The sequence below is a fragment of the Vespa crabro genome, chromosome 4, assembly GCF_910589235.1.
Source record: "Vespa crabro chromosome 4, iyVesCrab1.2, whole genome shotgun sequence".
Taxonomy (NCBI): Eukaryota; Metazoa; Arthropoda; class Insecta; order Hymenoptera; family Vespidae; genus Vespa; species Vespa crabro.
In genome coordinates, this window is record NC_060958.1 from 4,118,242 (window position 1) to 4,145,741 (window position 27,500).

The following is a 27,500-nucleotide window of genomic DNA, read 5'->3' on the forward strand; positions in this document are numbered from 1 at the left end:
ATAAAGAAATAAAGATTATTCTCTGTTTTTTTCTCACGTAAGCGAATTTTTTACATATTTTTCTCTTTTCTTTATTATTATTTTTCTTTCTTTATGCTTTATTCTTTGTTCATGCTAAAAGAGAAGAAAATAACGGCTCTGTTGAAAATTCCAAATTTCTTTTTTTTTCTTCTTCGTGAATGGATTCGTTTGTTCGAATAGATCGAAAGAAGATATTTCTAAGTAAGTAATAAACTTTTCTTTCAAGAAATCCTTGGGAAAGCTCGAACTCTCGAGATTCGAAAGGTAGTAGCGTCCAAGACGAACTAGAGCGATCGCTGATCTCGATCGGCCGGATACCTGCGAACCCGTTATGCCATAAATAATTGGTCACGATCGTGGTGTACCACCGAATCCGTTCGGAATCGCAACTATCTTAGTCCGCGATTACGAAGAATCTTTTTTAACTTGTTAATACTCTTCCCATTAATTCAACGCATTATTATTAAAAATATAATTAACTATCTATTATAAATAAAAATATAAATTAAATACTATATATATGATAGCATTAACAACCAGTATAATCTTATAATATATAAATAAACGTAAATTTATACGATTACGCGTTTTTAAAACAGCATTAGAAGAGAAATTATTAATCGAATTATTGCGCGATAGCGAAATAAAAATCGTAAAAGATAAGTAAAATTTAGATAAGAAAAAGGAAGAGTATAATTAAGATGACTTGAAATCGGCTTGACGTGAAAATATCCGAAAACGATAAAAAAGTCTGTTTTCTACGAAAAGATCGGTATCTTCGAATGCGTTTCGATTTTCAATTCTCATGTTGCTTATTTTTCAAAGAAGGTCGCGTACGAGAGAAGCATTGGCACGCAGATAGAGAAGAAGGAAGACGATGGTAGTGGTGATGCTAGTGGTGGTGATGGTAATGACGATAGTAGTGGTAGTAGCGATAGTAGTAATAGTAGTAGTACTGGCGCGAAGACAAGGCTAACCTTGGCACGTAACGAGCAAAGGTGAAATCACGGTGCGCGTGCTTCTTCGTACGTAGAATTTCGCGTAAAGGCCGCGCGTGCTTCGTCGTATCAAGTATTAAAAGAGGGTTTGGTATCTCTTCCTCTATAAGAGGAAGAACTAACGAATAAATAGGATAGACGTTGGCAGGTTTGATCGGTTAACTCTGTAATTAGACCTAGGCAAGCTGATTGTTTCTTTCTTCGTATCGTTTTTCATTTTATTTCTTCTATCATGTTTATCTTCTGCTTATTATTTGTTTTACCTGATCAGATTCTTGCTTAGAAGGATATAGCTATAGGTATTAATTATAGCTCGAGTGGTAAACGAGTGTTATGGTTTTTTCTTTTCTAATTACAAGATCGATTCGATTAATCAGCAAGCACTTAATCACTAGAATTCATTATAGTCCGGTTTGAATTCTTCGTATCATTTTCTCTCTCTCTCTCTCTCTCTCTCTCTCTCTCTCTACTAGCTCTCTGTTATGTACGTATATACGAATGGTTCTATAAGAATTAAAAGAAATAATTTGAACTGTGAGGTGAGAGAAGATGACCGTCGAGAGGTTTCCATCCGCACGCTCCGATAATCGGCCAGTCGTAATCACTTTTCAAGGACGTTAGCTCATTATGCAGGCCTGCGGGAAGCTATGGATATCGCGTGGAGCTCATTTCGTTCGTTGCCGTTCGTTATGCAATTACCATCTCGCTCATACCGATGCCGATTCTGAAGGAACTGTGCTACGTGTACCACGTATGAACCTAATCACGTATGCACTTACGTATTACATACAGACCACGTTGCCGAGTATAGAATTCTACGCTTAGCAACTTACTCTCCTCTCTCTCTCTCTCTCTCTCTCTCTCTCTCTCTCTCTAACGAGAATTATTACGAGTACTTGTTCGTAATCGAAATCATTTCGTATGATAGAGTTAGAACACGGTATAGTGATTATCCTTTGTATTTACTTTACTGTACGATTACATTTTATTTTTCATTTTTTAGTTTCCCCTCTCTCTTTCTCTTTGACTTTTTTCTTGAAAAGAGGAAAGAAAAAAGATTTTATTTGCAACGCGACGGAGATTCGCTTCTTGAACCTTTGTACCGAGATATAGTTTGCGAGGTCTTCGTCATATTCCAAAATAGACGAGTCGATAAAAACTCGTCGAACGTGCAACGATGTGTACGACGTGACTCGAAAGGTCGAATATTATACGCCAAAGTAATTTCCATTCATTTTTTGTCCATTCTTTCTTTTGTTATACATCTTCTTTTTTAAATTAATGTTCGTTAACGATTATAAGGGAATTAAAGGGAAATAGGATGATGGTAATACGTTCTTTGTTTTTCTTTGTAGTATGATCTTTGAACGGCTTCATTGTACAAACGTAATCCAAATTTATGTCGATTACATAAGACTCGTCGGACTCTAAGAACTAACATGCACGAGCTGCAGAGATTATTGGAGGATTGAAAAGCTGCTTAAAATCGACTTAACTTCATTTGATGGGATTAAATTTTTACACGGATCTTGTTATTTCACGCTCCTAGCATATTTGCTTCTTATACTTATAATGATTGTATATAAAGGAAAGAAGGAAAGAGAGAGTGGAAAGGAGAAACGAAGTAATGAGAAAGGATCAGTTGAGATTAATTTGTTTAAGCAACTCTCTCTCTCTCTCTCTCTCTCTCTTTCTCTCTCTCTCTCTCTCTCTCTTTCTCTCTCTCTCTCTCTCTCTCTTTCTCTCTCTTTAAAACGTCGATAAGAATCGAGGGTGGAAAGGTCGATGAGTTTCCAGAGAAATCAATCCACGTTAACAGCGATGAATCCTGTTGAAACCGTCGAACATAAACTTCTCTGTTCGTTCAATCAATTCCGAAAGGTTCGAATCAAAGTTACTTTACTCTAACGTTTTGCACGGCTCGCGAATAGAAACGTTCGTCGCGTGGGATAATATGTCGGACTCCCTCAACATCTTTATCCACCATTACGTAAGATTTATGAACTCTAACGCCTCTTGATTCACGATTCCAAAGGCAGGAAAGATTAGGCGCTAATTCTGTGCAATAGCTCAAGACGTCTAACAATTCTTTATCGTTAAACACGATACAACGAACGAGTTACTATCATTTTAACCGTTAATCAAATTAATCAGTATTTCACAAATATTAATTTTTAATTTTTTTTAACATTTTCGACGTAATTAAATAAATTCAAACAAATATAAAAATAAATATTAAGATATATATATATATATATATATATATATATATACACACATTTTAACATAATAAAAATTAATTAAATATATTATTTAGATTAAAGTTAATTTGAAACGAATCAATTTCCCTTAAATCGTTGAATAATTTTGATTTTTTGCCAACGTTGACCATTAAGTTTTGAAAAAAGAAAATACAAAAGAAACGAAGCTGATATATTCAAAAGAAAAAAGACAGAGAGAGAGAAAGAGAAAGAGAAAGAGACTACACTCAGAGGCCTCGTAGCTCTCTGTAGGTACGCGAGAGATCTTGTCGGGATGCTCGTAAAGCGGAGCTTTACTGCGTTTTGCATGCAGTATTTAACCCTGAATTTATATCCCGTCAGAGCTCATTTATACCGGGCGTCGTCGCCGCCCGCCTTTAACGGCCTCTTCGTCGTTGGATTCAGTAATGCGCGCAATTAGATAGTAATTAACTTTGCCGCTTACGTTCTACTACCAAACCGATCACTAGAGTTTTCATTCTTATTTTGTAATTTGACATTTTTCGAAAATAATCAATATTGCTACATGATTCATAATAGATAGGACAAACGTATACGTACGTATATCGTATGTAAAATATTATATGTACATATATCTATGCAATATATTATCCATACATGCATATTATATAATTTACATAGTTATCTAGAAAATATAACGTCGGTAATATACGTAGAGGTATATATACTACACCTGCGAATTATGTAAAATACAGTGTGTATATTCGATACGAATGTATCACACAAGTACGTGATAAACATAAAAAATAAAAAGACCAAGAAAATAAAAAGAAAAAGAAAAAGAAATATAATACAGGTATACATTATAGGTAAGTTCCAAGTATCCGAGGGTTGTCCTCATTGAATTGACGAAAGGGTAAGGAGATGCAACGATCGTAAAAAAAAAGAAAGAAGAAAAGAAAAGAAGAAAAAGAAAAAGAAACAAAAAAATGTCGACGTAATTTCACCGGTAGCTCTTGTTCCGGCGAGCCTCCAGGGCACTCTTGTCCCGGTTAGCCGGAGTAGAGATGCGTTTCATCGTTCCTGCGGTCTCCTCTACGTAGAAACATTGAACGGAGGAGATGAGGAGGAACGAGGAGGTGGAATACCATGTATGGTTCAGATACAACGAGACCACGCGGAAGGAGCCTTTTAATACAGCCGCGTTAAGCATCTCGCGGCTTCTTTGCGTGCTTCCGACCGATTCCAAGCGAAATTGGGTCGCTCGTGGTGTGAAACGAGTGTGTGTGTGAGAGAGAGAGAAAGAGAGAGAGAAAGAGAGAGAGAGAGAGAGAGAAAGAGAAAGAAAGAGAGAAAGAAAGAAAGAAAGAGCGAGAGAGAAAAAGGTGCCTTCCAACGTCGACAAGAACGTCCACGGCGACAGCGAAAGATTTATGCTAGCCATGTTCTTCTCGAACGAAGAAGAAGAGAAGAAGAAGTAGTAGTAGGAGGAGGATGAGAAAGAAGAGAGAGAGAGAGAGAGAGAGAGATTCTCTCTTCTCCTTCTCTTTTCTCTTAAATTGGAGTAAAACCTACTGCCTTCGTTTCCCCTTTACCGCTAGAAATTCTTCTCCCGGTCGTTCTCCAAAGTATCGATGAATCACTCTCCATTGGAAAAATGATCGTAAAACCTGTTTAATCGTTCCTATCCTTCTTCTTATATACTCTTCTTCATTTCTCTGATGTAATCGATCGGGAGAAGAGTCATCGTGTCGTAGTTCTACGAGAGAAGAAATTCGTTTTCCATCATCGTAAACACTTTGAACGGGCGCTTTCTCATTCTCGTGTAAACTTTAGTTTCCTTGTTTGTAATAGGTGAAAACGAATGTATGCGTTTCGAAAACTCTTCATTTAGTTGATTTTTCTCAAGCCTGTCATACTCGTTAACGACGTTAAAGATCTTCCTTTCGTCAAAATCTCTCTCTTTCTCTCTTTCTCTCTCCTTCTTTAATTATTATAAATGTGTCGTTTATTAACCAGGCAAGCTGTTAATCATCAGCAATAACTACCCGCATAAGAGACGATGAGAGAAAAGATGAAAAGATCGTCTCGTGAAACCCTTGCATACATATAACTTTAGTTTTTTATAATGATTTTCTTTCGAGGACTATTATTATCATAAGTAATTAATTACATCAACGTAAAAGACATTTTTCTTCTTATTCCTCACATACCAACTCCAAACTATCAAACCTCCGAGACCTTATCTTCATATCTTATTTAACTGTTAATTGTTTTATCATAAAATTGATTAGGTTTATAAAATAATTCGCAATAAGATAGTTGTGACGATCGCGTCTATTAGAGTGATATACATTACGTATATAAATATGTATTATTTATTTTTCTTCGTTCAATGTTCAATAACGCTTGTTCGCTTTCTAGCTGGAAAATACGAAATTCGAATTTCGCGCTCGGTGACCGATTCAATATCTTGCTCTTCGATCCGAAACTACCGTATAGATCGTGTCTCCTCCCTTCCTCTTCACCCGTTCCTCGCCCCAAGAGATGCGTTACGCGACTCTTCCTCTATTGCGTTCGACGCACTATGTGTGTTCACCATTGGTTTGTTGGATGAGGAGGGTCATCGACCAGCCAAAGCGTGAGCGCGCGCACAAGCGCTCGTACAAGCATATATACACGACATGTTGTCACCGATTTCTTATTTAAATCACGGCCATCCTCACAAATCATTCCTATCGTTCGATCCTATTAGACGACGATGATCTAATAAGAGTCTACTGTGAACCATCGAGTTCAATGGACATCGTGGAGAGCGTGAACGATAAACGATGAGAGGCTCTCACCGACAATGTTTATTCGTTTTTTTTTAATTCTTTTTATTTGCCTTCATCCTCGTTGTTTCTGATTTCGTAGTTAAATATTAACTTGATCGTTCATTTAACTCGAGTACTTTCAAGTAACTTCGATGTATTTAACAAAGAATTATGAAGGAATCATTTGTATTTATGAAAAGGTAAAATTTCTAAGATATAATCTAGAAAATTAAAAAAGTGATCAATTGTTTTTTTTTTAAAGTAACTTGAAATATTGAATAATAATTGAGAGTTCTTTTTTTGTTTTTTTAAGTAACCTTACGAGAATTATTAATTCCTCTTTAAATTTGAAAAAGCTCAAAAAGAGAAAAAGATTCGCGGTTTGGTGTAGATGTATAGAAGGTAAGAAATTGAGTACTTAAGCCATTCAAGAGATCCCATCTTGGCCGCCTGTGATCTTGTTCCATTTTATAACTCGTTACCGTTTTGTGGAAGCAAGGAAACGAAAGACGGCGGCGCAGGCGAAGGGTCAGCAGCCGCGGGTGCTGCGCAGAAAGGAAGGCAATATGATCCTTTCACGGTGGATCCTGCAATGTAATCTTGTCGTGATCCTCCACAGGATGAGATCCTCCCGGAGCGATCTTGAATCCTTTTTCTCAGTGTTGTTGTTTTTATTGTTGTTGTTTTTTTCTTTTGTTTTCATCTTTCTCTTTTTTCGGTTCTTTCTTTCTTTTTTCATCTCCTTTTTTCGATCTTTCTTTCTCTATTTCTTTGTACAACTTCTTTTGATTGGCTCGTTAAACGCAATACACTTACGTTATAATTGTTATTATTATATTTTTTCCTCTTTTTTTCTTTTTTATTATTTTCTTTGCAACATTCCCGTTACGCAATAATTTTGGCGCCATGTTCTCTTTCGTCTTACTAAAAATTGTATCGTATATATGTATACAGTTAAGAGATAAATACACCGGATATTTTGACATTCTCTTTCTCTCTCTTTTTTTCTTTTTCTTTTTTTCTTTCGTGTTCTCAAAATGCCTCAACAACGAAGAAGACCCCAGTGTCGTGCACGTTCGTGACCCGACGATAAGATAATTCTGAATCTGGATCGCCATCCGGAATTCTCTCATGTTCTTCTTACGGTACCTTTGAAAGATTTTTCTCTATTTTTATTTAATTATTTATTTTTCTTTTATTTCGGCTACTATGCTTTTGTGCGTTTTTCTTTCCGCACATTTCTTTTTCTTTTCTTTTTTTTTCTACTTCGTAAACATATATCTCGAATATCGATTTATATTTATTAACGGCAAAGTTTTGTTATTTAGTGCATTCTATTTTCAGTGCTCGATTACTTTTTTTTCATATATATATCATTTCGTATTTCTAAGTGAGTAGCAACCAGATCGACGGAGAGAACCATTCTCGAATGTGTTCCAACAGATGGCGAGACAGCCGCCTTCGTCACTTAGAAAAGCTTTCGTCGATCACGTTGAGATCTACCTAGCACGATCTCGATGATCGAAAAGAAGGAGAGAAAGAGAGAAAAACGGAGAGAGAGGGAGAGAGAAAGAGAGAGAGGGAGAAAGAGAGAGAAAGAGAGATAGAAAGAGATAGAAATAAATGCTATATCGATTCGATACGATTCTTTCTTTCTTTCTTTTTTTTGACACTAATATTTAAAATATAATAATTAGTGAACCTTACCGAGTAAATATTCATAACAATTTTTTTATTTTTTTGTTTGTTTTTATCAACGTCAATTACTTCAGCAATGTAACATTTTAAGATTCGAAAATGTTTCTTTCCCGAATATATTTCATATTGATGGATCTCAGTTGAAGAGATATATAAGAAAGATCGTTTTACATATGTCGACAGGTCGAAGCGGTGATTTACGCGTTCCCGATTCGATACGAACTCTTTTTCCCTTCGTCGATCACTCTCACTTTCCAGTTCAACATAGAACGACGGACGTGAAACGCGTTGACCGTTGGAGCTTTTTGCTCTCGGATACCGCGAAGGTTGAAACGGGCTACCGTTCTCTCTCATTAAGTCTCGATTCATATTGTGATATGCAAGCAAGCCGTTTTATTTTTCTTCGATACGATTATATCAATTATTTTCTAACTGGTACGTGTGTTAATGAATGAAAGATTACGATCAATAAAAAAATTTTTATTGTATTTTTGAAAAAGAAATTTAACAATACCTTGAAAGTTAATTCCTTATAAAAGTTTTCAATTAGATACGAGCATGACGTATGTAGGATGTAATCATTTTTATGATTATCATAATTGAAATCATTTTCTTTATTGTCTTCTCGTTCTCCTCGAAAAATCTTGTTTAAGAATCGTAATCTCTCTCTCTCTCCCTCTCTCTCTCTCTCTCTCTCTCTCTCTCTCTCTCTTTCTCTCTCTCTCCTACTTTAGTCTGTCTCGGTACGTTTCTTGCCAGAAGCCGAGAAACGACAAGTTGCCGTATTAGGACAAGCAGCGGCGCTACCATCGTCAATAGAATTCCCAATGAACTTATGGTGAGCCTCCTGAGCTCTCTCAGGTCCGTTGCTATGTTATGAAACTTGCGTCTCTCTTTGCTGTCGTCGCTCCTGTCTCCTTGGCAGCTTTGACTCTTTATACGAGCCGAGAGCCTTGTGTACCTCTCGTTCGTTCGTCGTTAAATTCCAAAGAGGACAAGAAAAATGAATGAAAAATTTATCGAGTTACGAGTTCGCGGAAATGTTTTTCGTCGTCGGTGTTGTTATTATTGTTGTTGCTGTTATCGTCTAGGTGACACGATACGCAATATAACTATCGGTCGACACTTACCGTACCGTCTTAGTAACGTGCAACGTTTTATTCGCGAAGGGCGTCGATCGCTTTCGATATAAGTTTTCCGACATCGTCTGTCGAGAGGAAAGAGTTTCGTCGGTCACGTACATCCGTGTACGTGAGAATCGGGAGTAAAGAGTAGGATGAGGAGAATAACTTAGAAGAGAGAAAGAGAGAGAGAGAGAGAGAGAGAGAGAGAAACTTTCGATGCAGTTCACGCAATCCGTCTTTCATTTTTGCACCTTGCTCTCGACGTATGTACAATACGTGTTTCATTCTTACACTCGAGGTACTATCGACTGGAAATAATAAGAAATCAGAAGATAATAATGGATTATCTCTGATCATCTAAGCGTTAATCGAGAGAGAAAAAACAGAAGCAACAACAACAACAACAACAACAACAAAAAACCCACCCACGAAGGGTTCTGGAATTTTTGAGGTGGAGAGAAATAAGCTCGTTCCTTTTTCGTGGACATAAAAATGGCAATAAAATTCGTATCCTCCTTGCTGCGATTCTGTGGACGCGTCTACACTGATAGTATCTCGAGTTTGAATCGCATGCTCAGGCCCCGAACTCTCTCGAAATTTAGCACCGTGACTCGAGTTATACTCGCGGAATCGAAAGGAAGAACGAGAGAGAGAAAGGAGAGTGGTAGAGAGAAAGAAATAGAGAAAGATGAAAAAAAGAAGATGGACTCAGCATGAGGGCCAATGGAATATGGCCATTATTCGCCTTTCTTCTCCTTGTCCACTGCTATTGCCGAGTTTTATTTATCGTCCCTTGGTGTATTGTTTCTTCGAACGGGGGTCTTTGCTATAGGATTCTTCGAGCTTCTTCGTATTCTCCAGAGAAGTATTATACTTATAATGAGAGAGAAAAAGAATGAAAAAATGAATCGAATTCTATATCGAATTCTATATAGATGGATTTTTCGTTCGCTAAGAAACTAGACGTCTTGATACTTCGATAATTTCTCTCGAATATCGAACCACGGTGATGTAATAATTGCACCGAAAAAGAAAAGAAGGAAAATTGTAAATTCGCGCGAGGCCGAGAGAGCGTTCCGTGCATTTGCAGAAAATGTCGAAACGATACGGTCACGATCCTTGGCGACTTCAATGCTCCCGCGAACCGCCTCATAAATAAACATTATCGGCCGAGAGAACCGATGGCGAAGAGTTCTCTCTCTCTCTCTCTCTCCTTCTTTCTCTTTCTCTGTGTGTCTCTTGATCGCTGTACTCGCTCTCTGAAAACTGAATTTACGTGTCCGAGAATGCTGCATCGAGATAAACTAGCGATATTTCGCGGTCCTTATCGTCTTAAAAAAGAAGACGCTCGTACCAATGTCGGCCTCGCGACAATGCCAATAAACGTGAGCGATGCTCGATCCTTCATAGATTTTATCAGGATAACATGAATCTCGAGAAATAAACGAGATTTAATCGTACGATTTATCATATTTCTTTTTCTCTTTCTCTTTTTATTTTCTGTTTCTTTCTTTTTTTTTTAATCTTCCAGACCGTTTCTTATTTGTACTATTTCTATATTTATAGTTAATAATCAAATATTTGTTTGTTAGATGACCGATAAAGGTAGTTAGAAAGATAGGAATGTTATCTACGTGATTCTATAAGAAAAATTATCTATCGATTATTATCGATTGTAAAAAAATATAAATGATTCCCATATTTTGTTAACTATCAAAAGATATTAAAAATCTTTTATGACGCTTAGATTCGATACAATTGAGACATAGTCGTCGAGGATCCGAGATTAATTTTTTCTTTTTTTTTTCTTTTCTTATCTTTTTCTTTTTTTACGTGAAAACGTACGCGAAACTATTCGTGGCACGGGGTTAACGCGTATCGATATCGCATCGAATCAAGGTCGCGAAGTCTGGTTTATTCTACAAAAGGCGAACATCCGTGGAAAGAAGGAGCGAGCGTTCGTTTAAAAGCTATTTTCCTCCTTCGTTTCTCGAAGCTCTTAACTCGTTTTCGCCCGTACTTGGTAAGCGCGTGTCGGACTTGTCGCTCGTTATTATGTCGTCAGGACTCGTCGAAAAGGACGTGTCCATGTCTTTCTGCGTATCATATATATAAAAAAAAAAAAAAGAAAAAATAGCAAAATACTTTTTACGAGAATATTTTACAAATTTTTCACGAAATTTACATACGCACTATAGTTCATATTAAATAAAATTTTGTTAACTTTTATTATTATGTTCTTCTATGTACGAATTTATTTTGCTGTTACAAAAGATAAAAAATCATATCGATCCTTACAAAACAATTTTGCGTTATTTTCTTATGTTATGTATGGAAAAAAAAGAAATGAAGGAAAGTGAAAAAAAAAAATAAGAAGAAAATAGAAAACGTTTCTTATCGATTCCATCTTAAGTACAGTGACTTTTTGTTCTCTTTCTTGAAATTACGTAGACTCGTCCTTTCACGATTATTACAAGCGAGAAGTTAATTACAATGATCCAACGTTACTTTCACCGCGTACGATTCACCACCTCTGATCTAACGCGTGCATAGATGACCAGTTTTCTTCTATCTTTCTCACCTAACAATTATTCTGTTTATTGATTTTCTTTGTTCTTAAAAAAAAAAAAAAAAAAAAAGAAAAAGAAAAGAAAAAAGAAATGTAGAGATGAGATCATTTTCTTAAGCAATCATTTATTTCTTCTTTTTTCTTACAATATACAAATCGAAATGTTATATAAAATTAATAGTAAAAAAGTATTTAAAATACAAAAAAAATAACAACAACAACAACAACGTACTATATAAGATAAATTCGATTCTACACCGAGTCTGCAAGTAGCGGTTAGAAACATTATCGCGGATGATCAGTACATTTAAGATATTACATCGTGACTTGGCTTCTAATACTCTCATCGGTCATCGAATTGTCTTATCAATTACAACGATCCGTGAAATCGGTCTCTAATCGGTAACACCGCGATCGGCACGAGTCTAACGAGTAGGTACTTACCTTTAACTTTTCTCATGTTCGTTCATTGCTGCCACAGCCGATCGGTTAATGATAATTCACATGGCATAAGGTAAATTTTTTTCTTATACAAGTGGGCGAACCAGTGTTGCGTTTCCGCTCCCACGCACACACTCACGTAAACGATTCTTCGTACGTATATACGTAAGTATATAAGTTGTTATATTGCTGAGTAGAATTATTGAGATCAATCGAGTCCTGGGAATTCTTATGAACTTATTTTATCGTCTTTATCGGCAAGGAGATCTCCTTTGAGAAGTGAAATTAAAAAAAAAAAAAAATAAAGAAAAGAAATTACGCGCTTTGCGTGCGGTCGATCATTAGTAGTCTAATGTGTTCTAACGAATCTAACGGTTTCGATATTTCAAAAAAGAAATGAAAGTGATGTTATTATATTACTCTTCTTCCTTTCAATCATTTTCGACCTCTTTCGCGATCTTTCGATATAAACATGTAGATCTGTTCGAAAGTGAAAAACGCGAGACTGATCGTGACGCATCAAAAAAATCGCCATTCATTATCATTCTCTCTTGCTTTTAATTTCGAAAAATAAAAAAGATAGATGGACGGTATAGACTTTTCTGCATATATATATATATATATATATATATATATATATATATATATACATAGCAAAAGTATATATATAAATATATATATAAATATGCACTTATATATGTGTACTACATACATTCACGGTCTCTAGACGATCACACGGCCGAAACTTTCAGAGATAACGAGTCGCGTTTTAATACTTTCACTAGGATATCGAGAGAATTTTCATTGTCCGATAATTGGATTCGTGACAAGGTGCTCGATGTATTCTTGCTAATCTCCGACGATTTTACGCTGGCATCATTTTTCTCGAAATCGGTTCGAAACCGTTTAAATCTTAATGGGTCAACGCTTTCGATCTTTTTTCTTTTCTCTTTTTTATTTTTTGTTAAAGAAATGGAAAAAGAAAAACTACTTTTTCATGTAAATACTCGCTATTAATCCGAGATTAGCGATATATGTACGTATATAATAAATGCCTAAACGAATTCCTCGATATCTTACCGTTAATTTAGTTGTTACGAAACGTTACGTTAGGTTTTATTTGTCGGGTTATCGATCTGTTGAAGTAGAAAGGCGTCGGTCAATTCCTATTTCGATCTGACTGATTCTTATATCCTAGAGTTCTAATTCGTACTTCCGGCAGCAGATCCCACCATGTATAAACGTTAATACGCTATACACCTACGAATAATCCTCGTCGCTCGTATGAACTCTCTTTCTAATCCGGATACTTGAATGAAAAAACGAATGAACGAATAATAGCGTTTAACTAATTCTTTCACTGTTCTGTGGAAAGCGGAGCAACCGAGGATAAAATCGCGTATTCGATACTCCCGAGATTACTTTTGTTCGTTATGCACAATTCGTATCATCCGCAAACGTGATCCTGTTGAATTCAAATTAATTACTTCTACGTTGTAGCCGAGCGTGAATCGAGGTGCGTATTAATGTTGAATTTAACCTCGTTTCAATATTAATAAAAAAAAATGAGAGAAATATCTATTGTATATTTAAATTTGAACGAGATCAAAAGAGAAAGAGAAAAAAGAGAGAAAATTAGAGAGAGAGAGAGAGAAAGAGAGAGAGAGAGAGAGAGAGAGAGAGAGAGAGAGAGAGAGAGATTCAAACAAATTCACTGTTGCCGTTTATTTTTCACAAAATACGCAAAAAGATATACATACGGTATAAATGATCGAGTTTGAAAAACAAGGGAGCCTCTGTTTCCCATTGTAGGTTACGCGTATCATTTTCTGTCTCTTTCATTTTCCTCGTCCAAAATAGGGAAGAGAGAGATGAACGAAGAAAGAAGTAGAAGCTGTTATACGCCTCCGTTTCTCTCTCTCTTTCTTCCTCTCTCTCTCTCTCTCTCTTTCTTTTTCATTATGGTCATGAAGGCTCGTGGCGATATAATCCACATGTCAGTCACTCAATAACGAGAGACAACGTGCGGTATTAGAGAAACGTAAACGTGTGCGTGCAAGCTCGATGTACGTCCACAAATGTACGTCCGTTTCCGTGTGCGTGAGCCCTCGATCGACACAGTATACAGTGGAAATGCACGCGTTTCCGATTTCAGTACGCGCTCTTTCCATTTCTTGCTAACTCGTTTTCTCGTCAAATATTTCTATAATGAAATGCGTTCGAACGATTGTCGAACATGTCCCACGATTATTTTTTATTCCTCATACGTACGCACGTACGTACGATCAATTGATAGACGTTGTTCCGTCATCCGATAAAATTTATGAGTCCCAGTTAGAAAATCGTTGAAGTATACCTTTTTATCATTTTGATATTTTCAAGAAAAATTCTTTAATAACTAAATCAAAAGGGGCATTTAAGAAAATTTATTGAATAAACATTTTTTATTAATGTTATACTAATATTTTATAAAGTAATAATATACGTATATGTGTATGCGCGTGCGCGTGTATTGATCTCTTAAATGATTATAAATAAAAAGAAATCGTTAAAAAAATCGATAAAACGATATAAACTATTAAATGAAAGTTACCAAAAATGTCGCAGAAGATAATACCAAAGTAAAAACTTACTCTATTGAAATGAACGTTAAAAGCTAATCGTTAATCCATAAAAATGAAACGAAATTTTTGCTCGTACGTAAAATTCATAGAATGTCAACAACGACGGCCTTGTTTACAAATTTTTCTTTTTTTTTTCTTTTGTTTTTACGGCTGATATCACTCGACATTTCAACCGTTATCGTAAACAAGTTATTAGGAGTTTAGTACGATATAGGAATAACGAAAGGAAAGACATGATTTTTCTGTGATCGCGATCGTCCAACATATTATTCAGATTGACCGGTCGTCCAACGAGGAGGCAGTGGTCCTTGAATGAGCCAACAGCGACCGTGCGTGAACGCTCGAACGAACGCGCGATGATCGTGGCACGCACTTGCGTCTCGATCGTCGAAGATCGCATTGCCGCGAGCCTCCTTTCCGTGAACGGATCGACGCTTTCATACGGATTCACTAATTGTGAGTGCGTGTTACGTTTATCAGTGCCTAACTATTGTTACAATGCAACATTGATTTCATTGGAAACGAGGTTGGACTTCATCTTTTTCTTTTTTTTTTATTTTATATCTGTTTTTGTTTCTCTTTGCTTATTAAAAATGATCGAGAGTGAGCGATCGAAAGATCTTACGTTATATAGGAAAAAATCAATGGATCAATACGAACTGGAATCGAATTTAGATTAATGTTTCGAATTGAAAATTCAAATTATTCCATCTATTTCCTATACAAGATTATTTAAATGGAGACGAAAGAAAAAAAGAAAAGAAAAAGAAATCGTTCTTCTACAGAAGGATTACATTTTATACCGCTTATTTTTTCTCTTTAAATGCTATAAATTTTTATAGGGCTCCTCTTTTATAAATCCTTTATACTTCTGCAATTTGATCTTATATATGTGTATATATATATGTGTGTGTGTGTATGTATATATATATATATATATATATATATATATATATATATATATATTCATGCGATCTCTATTTAAACGATTCAACCTGTATAGTTCGTACACGTGATGTTTTCCTCGCGAATTTATACACAAGCTATGATTTAATGTTGGTAAATCTAATTGCGTGCAATTCGAAATGAAAGATTCGTATAATTTCGTTTCATGATATCTGTATACGTTCTCTTTCTTTGTTGAAAATACCTTATATATATATAACATGTTATATTAAACATTTAAGGATCATTGTAAATCCCAAAGTAAACTCCAAAAAAAAATTATTTTTTATTTAATTAATATTTTCTATTTGAGAGATCCGATCGTTGAAAGTTTCCTGGGCCGGTTTCTCTCTCTTTCTCTCTCTCTCTCTTTCTCTTTCTCTCTCTCTCTCTCTCTCTCTTTCTCTTTCTCTCTCTCTCTCTCTCTCTCTCTCTCTCTCTCTCTTTTTAATTTGCGCACGTCGTTAATCGAGATCTCCACGGGCTCGAGAAACACTTCACGGCCAATTAAAGGTGAGCATCGGTTTAACCGCGGTTCACTTCAAACGCGCTTGTCACAGAGCCGAGCGACATAAATCTCGTCCTTCGTGGTTCCAGTTTCTCGAAAGCGAACAGAACAACGCAAAACCACCGTCTCTCTTGATTCCTATCCTATTGATTCTTCGCTTGATTTAACATATTCGCGCTTTCACTAGACACGCCGTTTACACCGTCCCTTTTGCAAATGTACCTTCCGTATGTCTTGTTCTTATTTTATTTTCTCTCCTCTCGGTTGGTCGGCCTATCTGTCTGCTTGAGCGATCTTATTATAGACGATTAATTTGATCGATCCCATCGAATGCACGATCGTCGTCGGTGGTAACTGATGATTTCATTACTTATCGAGCTCTTCTTAAACGATTTAAACGCGTTCTATCCATTCACATGAACAAAACGATTTTGTATTTTTACGTCTTTTACTTTCTCCTTTTTTATTTTATCTTCGTATTTATGTATATGTGTGTATTTTTGTATTTTTTGAAAATACGTTTAAAATTCTAACGATAGATTTTAAGAGAAAATTTTAACTTAACGAAAATGAAAGTAAGTTGAATAATTTTATTGATTATTAAATAAATGACTAATGGTTTTTTTCATTCGAATAAATCGTCAATCGTAATATATTGTACTTTGAGTGTACGTTAATCGAAATGGTAAAGTATTTGAAAACAACATTTCAAAACTTCATACTTTACTGGAACGATGTCGAGTTCGATTAAATCGCAGCTTTATGTTTCGCTGATCGAATTATCGTTTAAATTCATAGACGATCGTACTGTCACTCGATCATAAGCTTAATCACGATGGACTTTATTTAATTAGCGTGCTATTAAGTAAGTTTTTACATCAAGACTAGTATCGAGACGATACAACGAATGCATTATATCGATTGATGTCGTTTGACCTTGAACTAATTGCCAAGCTGCGATTAGAATTACACGTAATGTTTTACGTAGATCTTATTCTCGATTTTCTTCGTTATGTTCCTTGGATATTAACGTCGAATGGTAAAAAAAAGAAGGGAAAAGAAAAAAAACGATCAGAAGTCTTAATACAAAGTGCATGTGAGTTATGTGTGCAAAAGAAAGTTCGATCGATGAAGAAAAAGGAACTCTTAAAATTGACCGCGTGTACGTCGAGCGTAGTACGTGATCGGAGAACTATAAGTAATGTATCAAGCGAAAGAAAAACAATCAAGATCGATCTATCGATCGATTTGATCACAACTCTAACATATTTTTGTTAAAATTCTTCAATTTCGTCGTTTTATACACATGAATTGGATAATTTCACGTGTAGGTTGAGATAAATGTAGGTCGACGAAGTTTAACAAAAGATAAATAGATCTATTTATTTGTCTATCTATCTATATATATATCATGTTCATAGAAATTTCAGAAACGCTCGATTGCCTATGAATTCGCTTGAATTAGCACGTTGCTTTTTTAAATCTATTCCGTCGCGATTTATCGAGTTTATTACTGAAGGAAGGTTTTTGTCCATGGATGACGTCAATACGTGATTTTTTTCATCTTGTACCGAATAATCTTCTACTTTTTTTTTTTTTTCCTTTTTTTCGGGAATGACGTCGAACACAGATTCTCTTTTCGTATAAAGACAAAGAAACTTTAAAAGGACGTAAAAAAAAAGCCGTAGTAACGTAGATTATAGAAGAGGATGTCATTTTGTATTCTCTCGCTAAGAGAGAATCCCTATATAATTTAGTCGAATACAATCACCACAAGAATGATCACAACATCACCATCGCCATGGCCATCGCCATCATCATCACCATCACCATGAGTTATGGTCACTGACGCGTGATGTAAGGTTCCATGTGAAAGTGTCCTAACGAGGAACATTGTTTCACACGCAAAGATGTCCTCGCTGAGCTGTATTCGAATAAAATCGAAGCGGGTCGAATCGGATCGGATCGGGTCGGATCGGATCAGATCGAACGGGTCGTTCTTTTGACTTCAATATAACATTTGTAGTAGGAACCGGTGGCCGTTTTTTCTCCCACGCACGTTATATACACATATAACCACATATACGTACTTACAAGTAGTAACATAAAATCCGACATTTCATCGATTCTATTAATATGGAAGGAATAAATAAAGGGACGAGATACGTGTTCTTCCTTTATCATCAACACATTAATAATATCAACGATATAATCTTGAATACAAACAATACTTTGTTTATCGTATTATTATTACCATCGATACCGAATAACAGGATTTTATTAAACAATAAAGTATGGATGATTTCAAATCGCTTGAACGATCGCATGAATGATCGATTTATATTGAATGATATTGATAATTATATATATATATATATATATATATATATATATATATATAATATCGATATTTCTCGTTCGATTATTGCGTTATTACGAAGCATACTATTATAAGCGAGACTTGGACTGGATCGTACGACAAGTGAAACTCGTTAACCACGTACTCGCTTAACTCTAAAGAAAGATTTCGAATTCAGCGTGATTTAAGTGCTATCGTAGCCGGTAATTTACACCTATAGAACGATAGATAGCATTTCATTTGAATGACGAACTTGGACTGTTCTATTCCGACGTAACGTTCCTAGATCTATTTAGATTATTTTTTTTTTATTTTTTTTGGTTCTTCTATACTATCGTTCATGAGTCATTACATATTTTTGTCGATATAATTATTATATATTCTTTCTTATAATTATTATTCGTATAATACGTTCTTATTTTTAATCGAATTTTATTTACATTAAATGTATATATATATATATATATATATATATATATTATATATATATATATTATATAAAGAATTACTTAAATAAATCACGTATTTATAAATATAAAAAAATTTCAAAATGCATGTATAAAATTTTATCCACTTTTATTACACCGTAGATTATTTTGATTTAAGAAGAATTGTTAAATAAGAGATTCTTATTATTTCACAATTTCATATGCAATCAAGAAACTTACAGAACAATAAATTCGAACGATAACTTATGAACAATCCACACGAAATCCTTTATATAAATGCGAATGCATCCTATCAAATCTTTTTTATCTTTTTCTTCTAATCTATTCAATAGAAAGTAAGAAAGAAAGAAAGAGAAAGAGAGAGAGAGAGAGAGAATGAGAGAGAGAGTAGATAATTCGAAAGGGCCGAAATAAATCCGTCTTTATTACTAGGCATCGTCCATTACATTCGTATAAATAAATAACAGAGAGTAGGCAGAAAATGATTCAGTGTAGATCGCGTAGAGAGAACGATTAAGCGAGTCGATAAAAGCAGAAAATGAGAGAGAAAGAGATAGAAAGAGATAGAAAGAGAGAGAGAGAGAGAGAAAGAGAGAGAGAGAGAGAGTGAGAGAAAGAGAGTCTTAAACATCCAGTATTTCTCTCTCAGCCCGATGATATCCAGTCGAGCTATCGATCATAAGCGTGGAGCTTCCCCATTGTTCTTCCAACGCCGTTACATCGTGCACGATGGCGCGTTGAATAGGCACCTTATGTGGGATATAACTCTGTTGAAAGTGTCGACCGGATTATTATCATGAACGATCTCTCTCAACAGCAACTGCCTCGTGACGTTTCCCAATCCGTTGAACAAATCCGTCACCCATTGATTTTCTCTCCTCTTTTTCTTTCTCTTTCCCTATCTCTTTCTCTTTCTATTTTTCTTTCTCTTTTTCTTTCTTTTTCTCTTTTTCTTTCTCTTTCTCTTGTAATAGATGAGATACGATCGTTGTTCGATTACTTCCATACGAGGGATCAACCTCGATCCCTTCGAAGAAGCTCCGTTCCCAAAATTAAAGCCCCTTTGTATGGTAAATCAATTTAACTTGAATTATTTACGGAGATTAAATTCGCAACGCAACGATTTGTCACGCGATTTCGGTATAAGAATTATGGATATAATTTTGATTTATGTTAATCTAATTTGTTGGAAATTACAGAAAAGAAATCGGGATTGTATGTTGGCGAGTTGTTACTTTGAAATAAGTGAAAAATGAAAAAGAATAAAAGGAAAATGAATTTATTAAAGGAAAAATTATAATAAATTTACGAATAAGTTAGTCATTTAGTAAGAATTAAATGAACTGTATTAATGTAATTAGAAATATAAAATAATAGAACGATTTGAAAGAACATAAAAATTACTCATGTGAATAAAATTGTGTAACTGTTTAGATTTTCTTTTTGTTTTTTGCTTTTTTTCTTATTTTTCAATTTAATTTTATTTGATCCGCGTCAAATAAAGCGAGATATTGGATGTTAAATATCCTATATCATGTGCCATTTCATTATGTGTCGTTATATTATAAATACTCTCTATCGTTATCCACATTTCTCCCTTCTTGCAACGCGAACCTACGTGGGCTACGCATGCGTCGCCATTGTTATTTCTCTCCTGTCGTCTCTTCCTGTTCTGTCCTCGTCGTTGTTGCGTTGTTGCTATTCGTTGATGTTGTTATTGTCGTTCATATAGGCAGAAGGTGAAACTCGGCGAGTTTGCGTGCACTGTACTGACAAAGATTACCGGTTATCGCGCTTCGAGGATTCTTGTACCCACTTCCCTCCCCCTCCCACTTCATATTTTCCTTTGAAGATCAATAAAAGTGTTTGAAGTCGACGTCCCCCTTCTATGTATTTTACGTATAATACGTGCTTAGTGTTGTGCACATTGTATTTTGAATTTATTTTCCCTCACATTTAAGCACATATTCTTAACCATTCATGTGACCATATATATATATATATATATATATATGATTTTACGTAACATGTGATTTCTACGTAGACGATACCGTAATATATACGAATGAAATAAAGAAATATTTAAAATGTTACAGGAAGAGATTGGTGAGATCATTGAGTCGGCACCATCTACTCCATTACGTGTCATCGAGGAACCAAAATATCCGAAGCAACAAGAAATAACAACAACCATCAAGGTAGGAACTTCGAGTTCGAAGGATTCGACGAACGCTTCGAGATGTTTGCCAGCGAGAAGTACTCGAATTCCAAAGCAACAGAATTCCCTGCCACGGGGGAATAACAAGACAATTATCGGGGATGATATTGGCGAGTGGTCGAACAGTATACTTGCTGAGTTCAATAGCATAATAGCGAAAGAGATAAACGAATTAACCAAAGAAAAATCGATAAAGTATTTGGAAAGACGAAATACGACAAGAAAGGAGAAGGAAGAACCGAAAACGATCAAGTACAAAGAATTATTGAACGAGTTCGGTTTATCCGATAGCGAAAATTCCGAGAATAGTTATTGCGAAATCAACAGGAACAACGTCAAAAATAAATATTGGTGTAACAGAGGGGAGACTTACGTCGACGGAGTCGACGTTCGTTCTCTTTTAAATCCTGATTCAGTGCCGAATGAAAACGAGATTTCACGACGTAAAAGCGGCAGTCTACCGGACAATCTCGGTATCGTTATTGATCAACATAGATATCGATTGGTCAATGACGATCGTCAGAGCAACGAGTTTTTAGCAAGAAACGTAAAAAGTCATTCTTCATGGAATAATAGAAACGTATCTAGTCTACCAACGAGAATAAACCGACCCGGGGAGGACGTTTGTAGTGAGCCAAAGAAAATTGTAGAGTTAAGAAGCGTGTCCGACGATGTACCGGTCGTCTTACCTCCGTCCTCCTCTTCCTCATCTTCTTCATCATCTTCCTCTTCCTCTTCTTCTTCCTCATCTTCTTCATATTCGTCTTCATCTACGTCTTCTTCAAGAATAATCACAGTGGAAGAATCGAAAACTAAACTTCCGCCTCGTCAACGAACGGATTCCCAGAGGAAACACAGTCTTCCTGTTATTTCAACGAATCAGAAACGCCGTAGAGATTGCCAGCCAAGGTTTCAAAGATTTAAAGGTACTCAGGACGATCAAGACATCGGTATGGATCCAGATTATGACGATGTACTCAACAAAAGCGACAATCATATTATAGCTGGTAGATCAAAATCGTTGGACAATAATGTACCGAAATCGGCACCAGTGACGCCGACCGAAGAAAAGAAACCACCATTTGGAAAATTTCTTAAAAGAAGACAGACACCTGTCTTTCATGAAAACTCGAACGACATTGTACTCGTTAGAGTATCCTCGTTACCCGATCAGGATCTTTTACATTTGGAAAATCGAACGAAGGATGGTATGACCTCGAAAAAACGTGCTGTTTCCCCTTTCACGTTACGTTGTGACATATCGGCGAAGAGACTATCTGAATCCGATAGAGACGTAAGAGAGACCAGTCCGGTAGACCTAAAGAAATTTTCAATATCAAGATCGAGGGGTAACGACGTGGCAGTCGAATGTGATTTGCCTGAAGATAGAAACGATTCGGTTTGTGAAAATGTTAGGATTGAAAATAGTGAGGTGAAGAGGATCGTCGAGGAACAGAATGCCAGATCAGGATCGGTAAGAACAGTGAGTAGTGTAATGAAAAAAGAAAAAGAAAGAAAACAAATTTAAATTTATTGATTCGTTTCATGAAAATATCAATTGTTCATTCATTCCAGTTGCCAATCTCTCTACACTCTCTTTTATTGAGAATCAGAAGTGGTTCAGGCTCCTGTTGTCCCAACAGTCCACCAATGGAGTCCTTTACTTGTTCGGATATAGCCACGCAAACTTCACCTCCCATTTCAAGAAGTTCTAGCTTTACTTGGGTCAGCGAATGCGAGTCTCCACGAGGTAAATTTTACTTCCTCCCTCCTTCCTTACTTCTTTCCTTCTTTCCTTTCTTCCTTCCTTCCTTCTTTCCTTTCTTTCTTCCTTCCTTCCTTCCTTCCTTCCTTCCTTCCTTCTTTTCTTCCTTCCTTCCTTTCTTCCTTCCTTCCTTTCTTCCTTCCTTCCTGCCTTATTTACTTACTTACTTATTTACTTATTTACCTCCTTTTATTATCGAAAGAATATATAGATAAGAATTTTACATGTAGTAGTAGTGGCGTCGATTCGTCGCTTACCAGCTTGGTTCGCTTTGACGTTTATAGCGGAATCGCAATTGGATTCGCAGTCGCTGCAAGACGAGAGCACTCTAGACCCACCATCGCCTCAAGACACTGTAGATGACGACAACAGATCTTCCTCTTCCTCCCAAGATCTTTTGCAAAGCATGGATGAGATCTCATCAGGGAGCTTGTCACCGGATGCTACGGATAGAGCTTCTCCTCTCGAGAGTGGAATCGGTACGGCGAGCCCACCTAGAAGCACGGATCGACGATTAACCAAACGTAAGTGAAAATTTTTTACATTTTGTGGAAAGTGAAAGAGATGGATAAAGAGAAAAAAAGGAAGTAAGTACTTAGTTTCGACGAAACGATTTCCATTGGTATATTTTTTTTATTTTCTCTCTTAAAGCGCCGACCTCGAACAAGTGTCACAGAAAGGAGACCTGGGAAAGGATTCGCCGGAGACCATCCAAATTGAGCTCGCGTAATGACAAGAATAATCAAGACGTTTGGATCAAACGGGAGAGCGTTCACACGCAAACAAAAGATCACGAGAATCGATATCTACAAGAAGGGATTGACAGTAGCAGCGGATTGGATGATTCCTTGCCGCGTGTTAAACCGCCAAGACCTACGAATTTACCGCTATGTGAGTTTGCTTTTTCGAACCTACTTTTTTTTTTATTAGACACTCGTAGTGAAACATTTATAAGTTTGGAGGGAGAAAAGAAAGAACGATCGTATGGAACGCCGAGGTCAGATTGTATTGAAATAAGTTATATGATACGTAGGTCTGTCGACGACAGTCAGTTCGCTGAGCTCCGGAGAATTATTGGAGACCCCACCTCGAGCACCCTCCTCACCATCGGCAGCAAGTCTGCAATTGAAGCCGGAACCATTGACGATAGAAATGGGCGGAAAGAGCAGTAGTGCGCCGTTGTTGGAGAACAACGAGGTTGAAAAGAATGGAAGGAAGGTTTCGGTAAGTCGAATCTTTCTTTTTATTTCTTTTCTTTTTTTCTTTTTTTTTCTTTCTTTTCTTTTTTTTTTCTTTTTTTTCGATAATGAACCAGCTTTCGACAAGTAATTAAAAAAGAAATGATAACTCACAGAAGACTCTCTCGTAATAGTGCACTTACTTAGCTTTCGCATTGTAACATCAATCATATACGCGTTGAAGTTCACATGGCATTCGAGATATCGAGATTATCATGTTGAGATAGACCTCTTTGACCGTTAGTTCGTTTGGTGATCCACACTTATGGCGAATCATTAGTCTCTGCCCACGCAAGCCGTGTACTGCATCGAGCATCGGGAACACGGCTATTTGTATTTTTCTTCGACTCATACCATTTGCAGACTCAGCATCCGTACCTTGATCGCCGAAAGGGTACGGAATGAAAAAAAAGAAGAAGAAGAAAAAGAAAAGAAGCCACGAGCTTTAATTTCCCTTTCACTCGCGGCGCCTCTTTCAACACCTGTTTCTATCGAACGGGAACGAAAAAATGCATTCTTTTTCTTTTCCTTCCTCTCTCTCTCTCTCTCTCTCTCTCTCTCTCTCTTTCTCTCTCTCTCTCTCTCTCTCTCTCTTTCTCTCTCTCTCTCTCTCTCTCTCTTTCTCTCTCTCTCTCTCTCTCTCTCTCTCTCTCTCTCTCTTTTCAATACGTGTTTATTTATTTTCTTATTGAAAGTCTCGATAACGAAGTACGATCCAATGAAAAAAAAAGCTAAGAAATATCTAGGCGCAACGTTTTGTATCTATAATATTTCTTTGTTTATTTTTCATCTTTTTCTCTTTTTTTTCTTTTCTTTCTCTCTTTTCTCCTTCTTGACTTTCAAACATGGTAGGATCGAGATGCAATCGTGCCTGAATGGACCCTTAATTTTCCTTTCACATGGACGGCAATATTCGAATAAGTTCGTATTAGCTTCCAAATGCATACTGAAGATTTCGCATAACAGAGAGTTGCTTTCTTGGATGTGGGTAATCGTTCGAGGTAACGATCGATTCTTCTTCGAGTTTATATTACGTTTCGTAGAATTTTATTTTATTTCATAGTTTTCTCTCTGTCTCTCTTTCTCTCTCTTTCACACACACATACACACAAATGCACATACACTCGTGGTTACATTTAGAAACACACAGCAATGTACACGTGAAGTGATTATTTTTAAAAGAGTAGTCAGTAGTAATAGTAAGGATGGGCACTAGATCAGAGAACAGATTCGCATAATTCATCGACATTGGACGGATAGACGACGATTAGGGAAGCATAGTATTTCAAGGTCAGTCGTCGGTGCTTTAATATCAAAAGCATACTTTGCTCAAATGCATAAACATAGCGGTTGTATTCCGCTTACCTAACACATCTATCGATCGGTGCACGTTAAAGGAATAATTTTCCAACGCTCTTGGATCGTGTTGTAGAATATTTATATTAATTTTCTAAAGATATTTCCAAACATGTTTAAAAATCGACGATTTTCTAAATTTTACATCTCTCAATAAGCAAATTAATGAAAAGTGCTCTTGTACGTGTTTCTATCGAGTGATAATAAAGAAAACAAATAATAATAAAAAGAAATAAAAAAATAAAAAAAAACGGCTATGAAGAGAAACGATTAGTGCGTGATAAGTAAAATATGTGTTTATCTATATCAGACGATCCGCGAGTTTCTTATCAATTAAATAGAGAGAGAGAGAGGAGGAGGGGGAGGGAGAGAGAGAGTCAATATTTCTCAACTGAAATTAATATTTACTTTGAAATTAATATTTACGTACGATTCGTCTTATAAAAAGAAAAAGGAATAAAAGTCATAATTGTGGGAGTACGAGTACAATAGAAGAATTTGTTTTTTTTTGTTTCTTTTTTCTCTTTTTCGTTGTATAAATCAATTTTTGTTCTTTTTTTGTTCGTGTATTTCTAACCGTGCTTACAAATTATCAATGAAGTGTCAGCACACAAAGTGGTGGTTTACGCACGAACGAGCATTTCTCTCGGACAAATGTGTGTTTTCGCGGTATACATGGATGCGCCTACTAATACAGATAAAAATATTACTAACACAAGGGAAAGAGAGTAAACGTGTATTAGTGAATGATCAAAGCTAATGGAGCAGCGAGCCGTGTTAGCAACGTATTAGTCGGTTGGCATCCCTCGACCCTCGAATAAACGTAGCTTCTCTTCGAGTATACTCTCTTTCCTTCGTTTCTTTTCTATTTTGCAAAGGAAAAATAAAATAAAATAAAAAACGGAAAAGAAAGTAAAAGACAAAAAAAGATAAAGAAAGGACAATTAACTCGGACATTCATTTGGAGTTCTTGAATTATTTAAAAAAAAAATAGGTTAATCTTTAATATATTATCTTTCACATTTCTTTCTTTTTTCTTCTTTCTTTTTCTTTTTTTAATAGACCATTAGCTAGTTAGTCCTCTTTCTTATTCACTTTACTACTTGTATATCATCCGTCCATGCGGAAGTCAAATTTATTTCGTCAAAAAACGTTATTATTAATTTACATGTGGCTTTTTCACGTTTATGCAATTAAACGGATATCTGTTTTACGAATTAATCGAGATATAACGAAAGGTCAAGGTCAGCCATTTGTTTCGAAGTCGAGCCCATATACTCCTGCAAGTGGGTCGTGTTCTTCGTACGGTCATTTAAAAAACGTGAAGAAAAATAAAAAACGATGTCATCCTACTAACGTATAGTATCCTTTCGTTATCATTCTCTCGCAGCCATTTGAGACTCATCTATTTAAACTAACGACATGTGCTTCAGACAGTTTCGAACTTTTGTCCTACCTTGACTGACCTTAATTGAAATTAATCCTTTGACGTTCGTAATTAAATTAAAAATTTCTTTTCTATACAGAAAAAAATAATTTATCATTAACAATGTTTAAATCTAATAATAGAAAAGATATTTTGTGATAAATTTATTTTTAATTTTTATGCTACGTGTTACGTCCAAAGTATTATAAAGTATAAAAAAAAGAAAACATAAAAAAATACATACATACATAAATACGTGTTGTACTTACGTTAGAAATGAAAGTGTAATGTAAAAGATTTAAATGATTATCGATTGTTATAATAAAAACATATCAAGTCGTTGAGACCAAGCTATCCGTTGACCTTGTCTAATAGTAACATAGAAACTTATATATATGTTCCCTCGACGATCGTTGTAAGATTACAACACATAAAGAAATATCAAATGAACGTGAACATTGTTTTGTTTTTGAAGAATATATTTTTTTTGTAAAGCGTTGTAAAGTTTAATTCATTAGAAAGTGTTCTGTCAAGGTAAAACGTTAAGCAGATCGCTAAGGATAGACTATCTCTAAATAAGAATTTTAAATTCTTTTATCTATTCCTTTGTTTTATTTAATATTTGTTATCTATCAGTAGAGCTATATTTATTCGAACGAATCACTAGAGTTATATTTATTCGTAACAAATTTATTCGTATTAACAAAGAACGTTCGTCCAATC

General features: G+C 35.7%; 1 protein-coding gene across 7 annotated transcripts in view; it reads left to right on the forward strand.

Annotated features, from left to right (window-relative positions):
* The window catches only part of LOC124423671, a 162,138-nt gene that overhangs the window by 35,800 nt on the left and 98,838 nt on the right, over positions 1–27,500 (forward strand). For 5 of the 7 annotated variants that reach the window (XM_046961681.1, XM_046961682.1, XM_046961680.1 and 2 more), the window contains exons 4-8: positions 20,871–22,475; positions 22,568–22,742; positions 23,042–23,281; positions 23,409–23,648; positions 23,791–23,981. In XM_046961681.1, the coding sequence (XP_046817637.1) occupies positions 20,871–22,475; positions 22,568–22,742; positions 23,042–23,281; positions 23,409–23,648; positions 23,791–23,981 (2,451 nt within the window). The remainder of the gene's footprint in view (positions 1–20,870; positions 22,476–22,567; positions 22,743–23,041; positions 23,282–23,408; positions 23,649–23,790; positions 23,982–27,500) is intronic. The other 2 variants (XM_046961684.1, XM_046961686.1) reach the window with 1 other exon arrangement.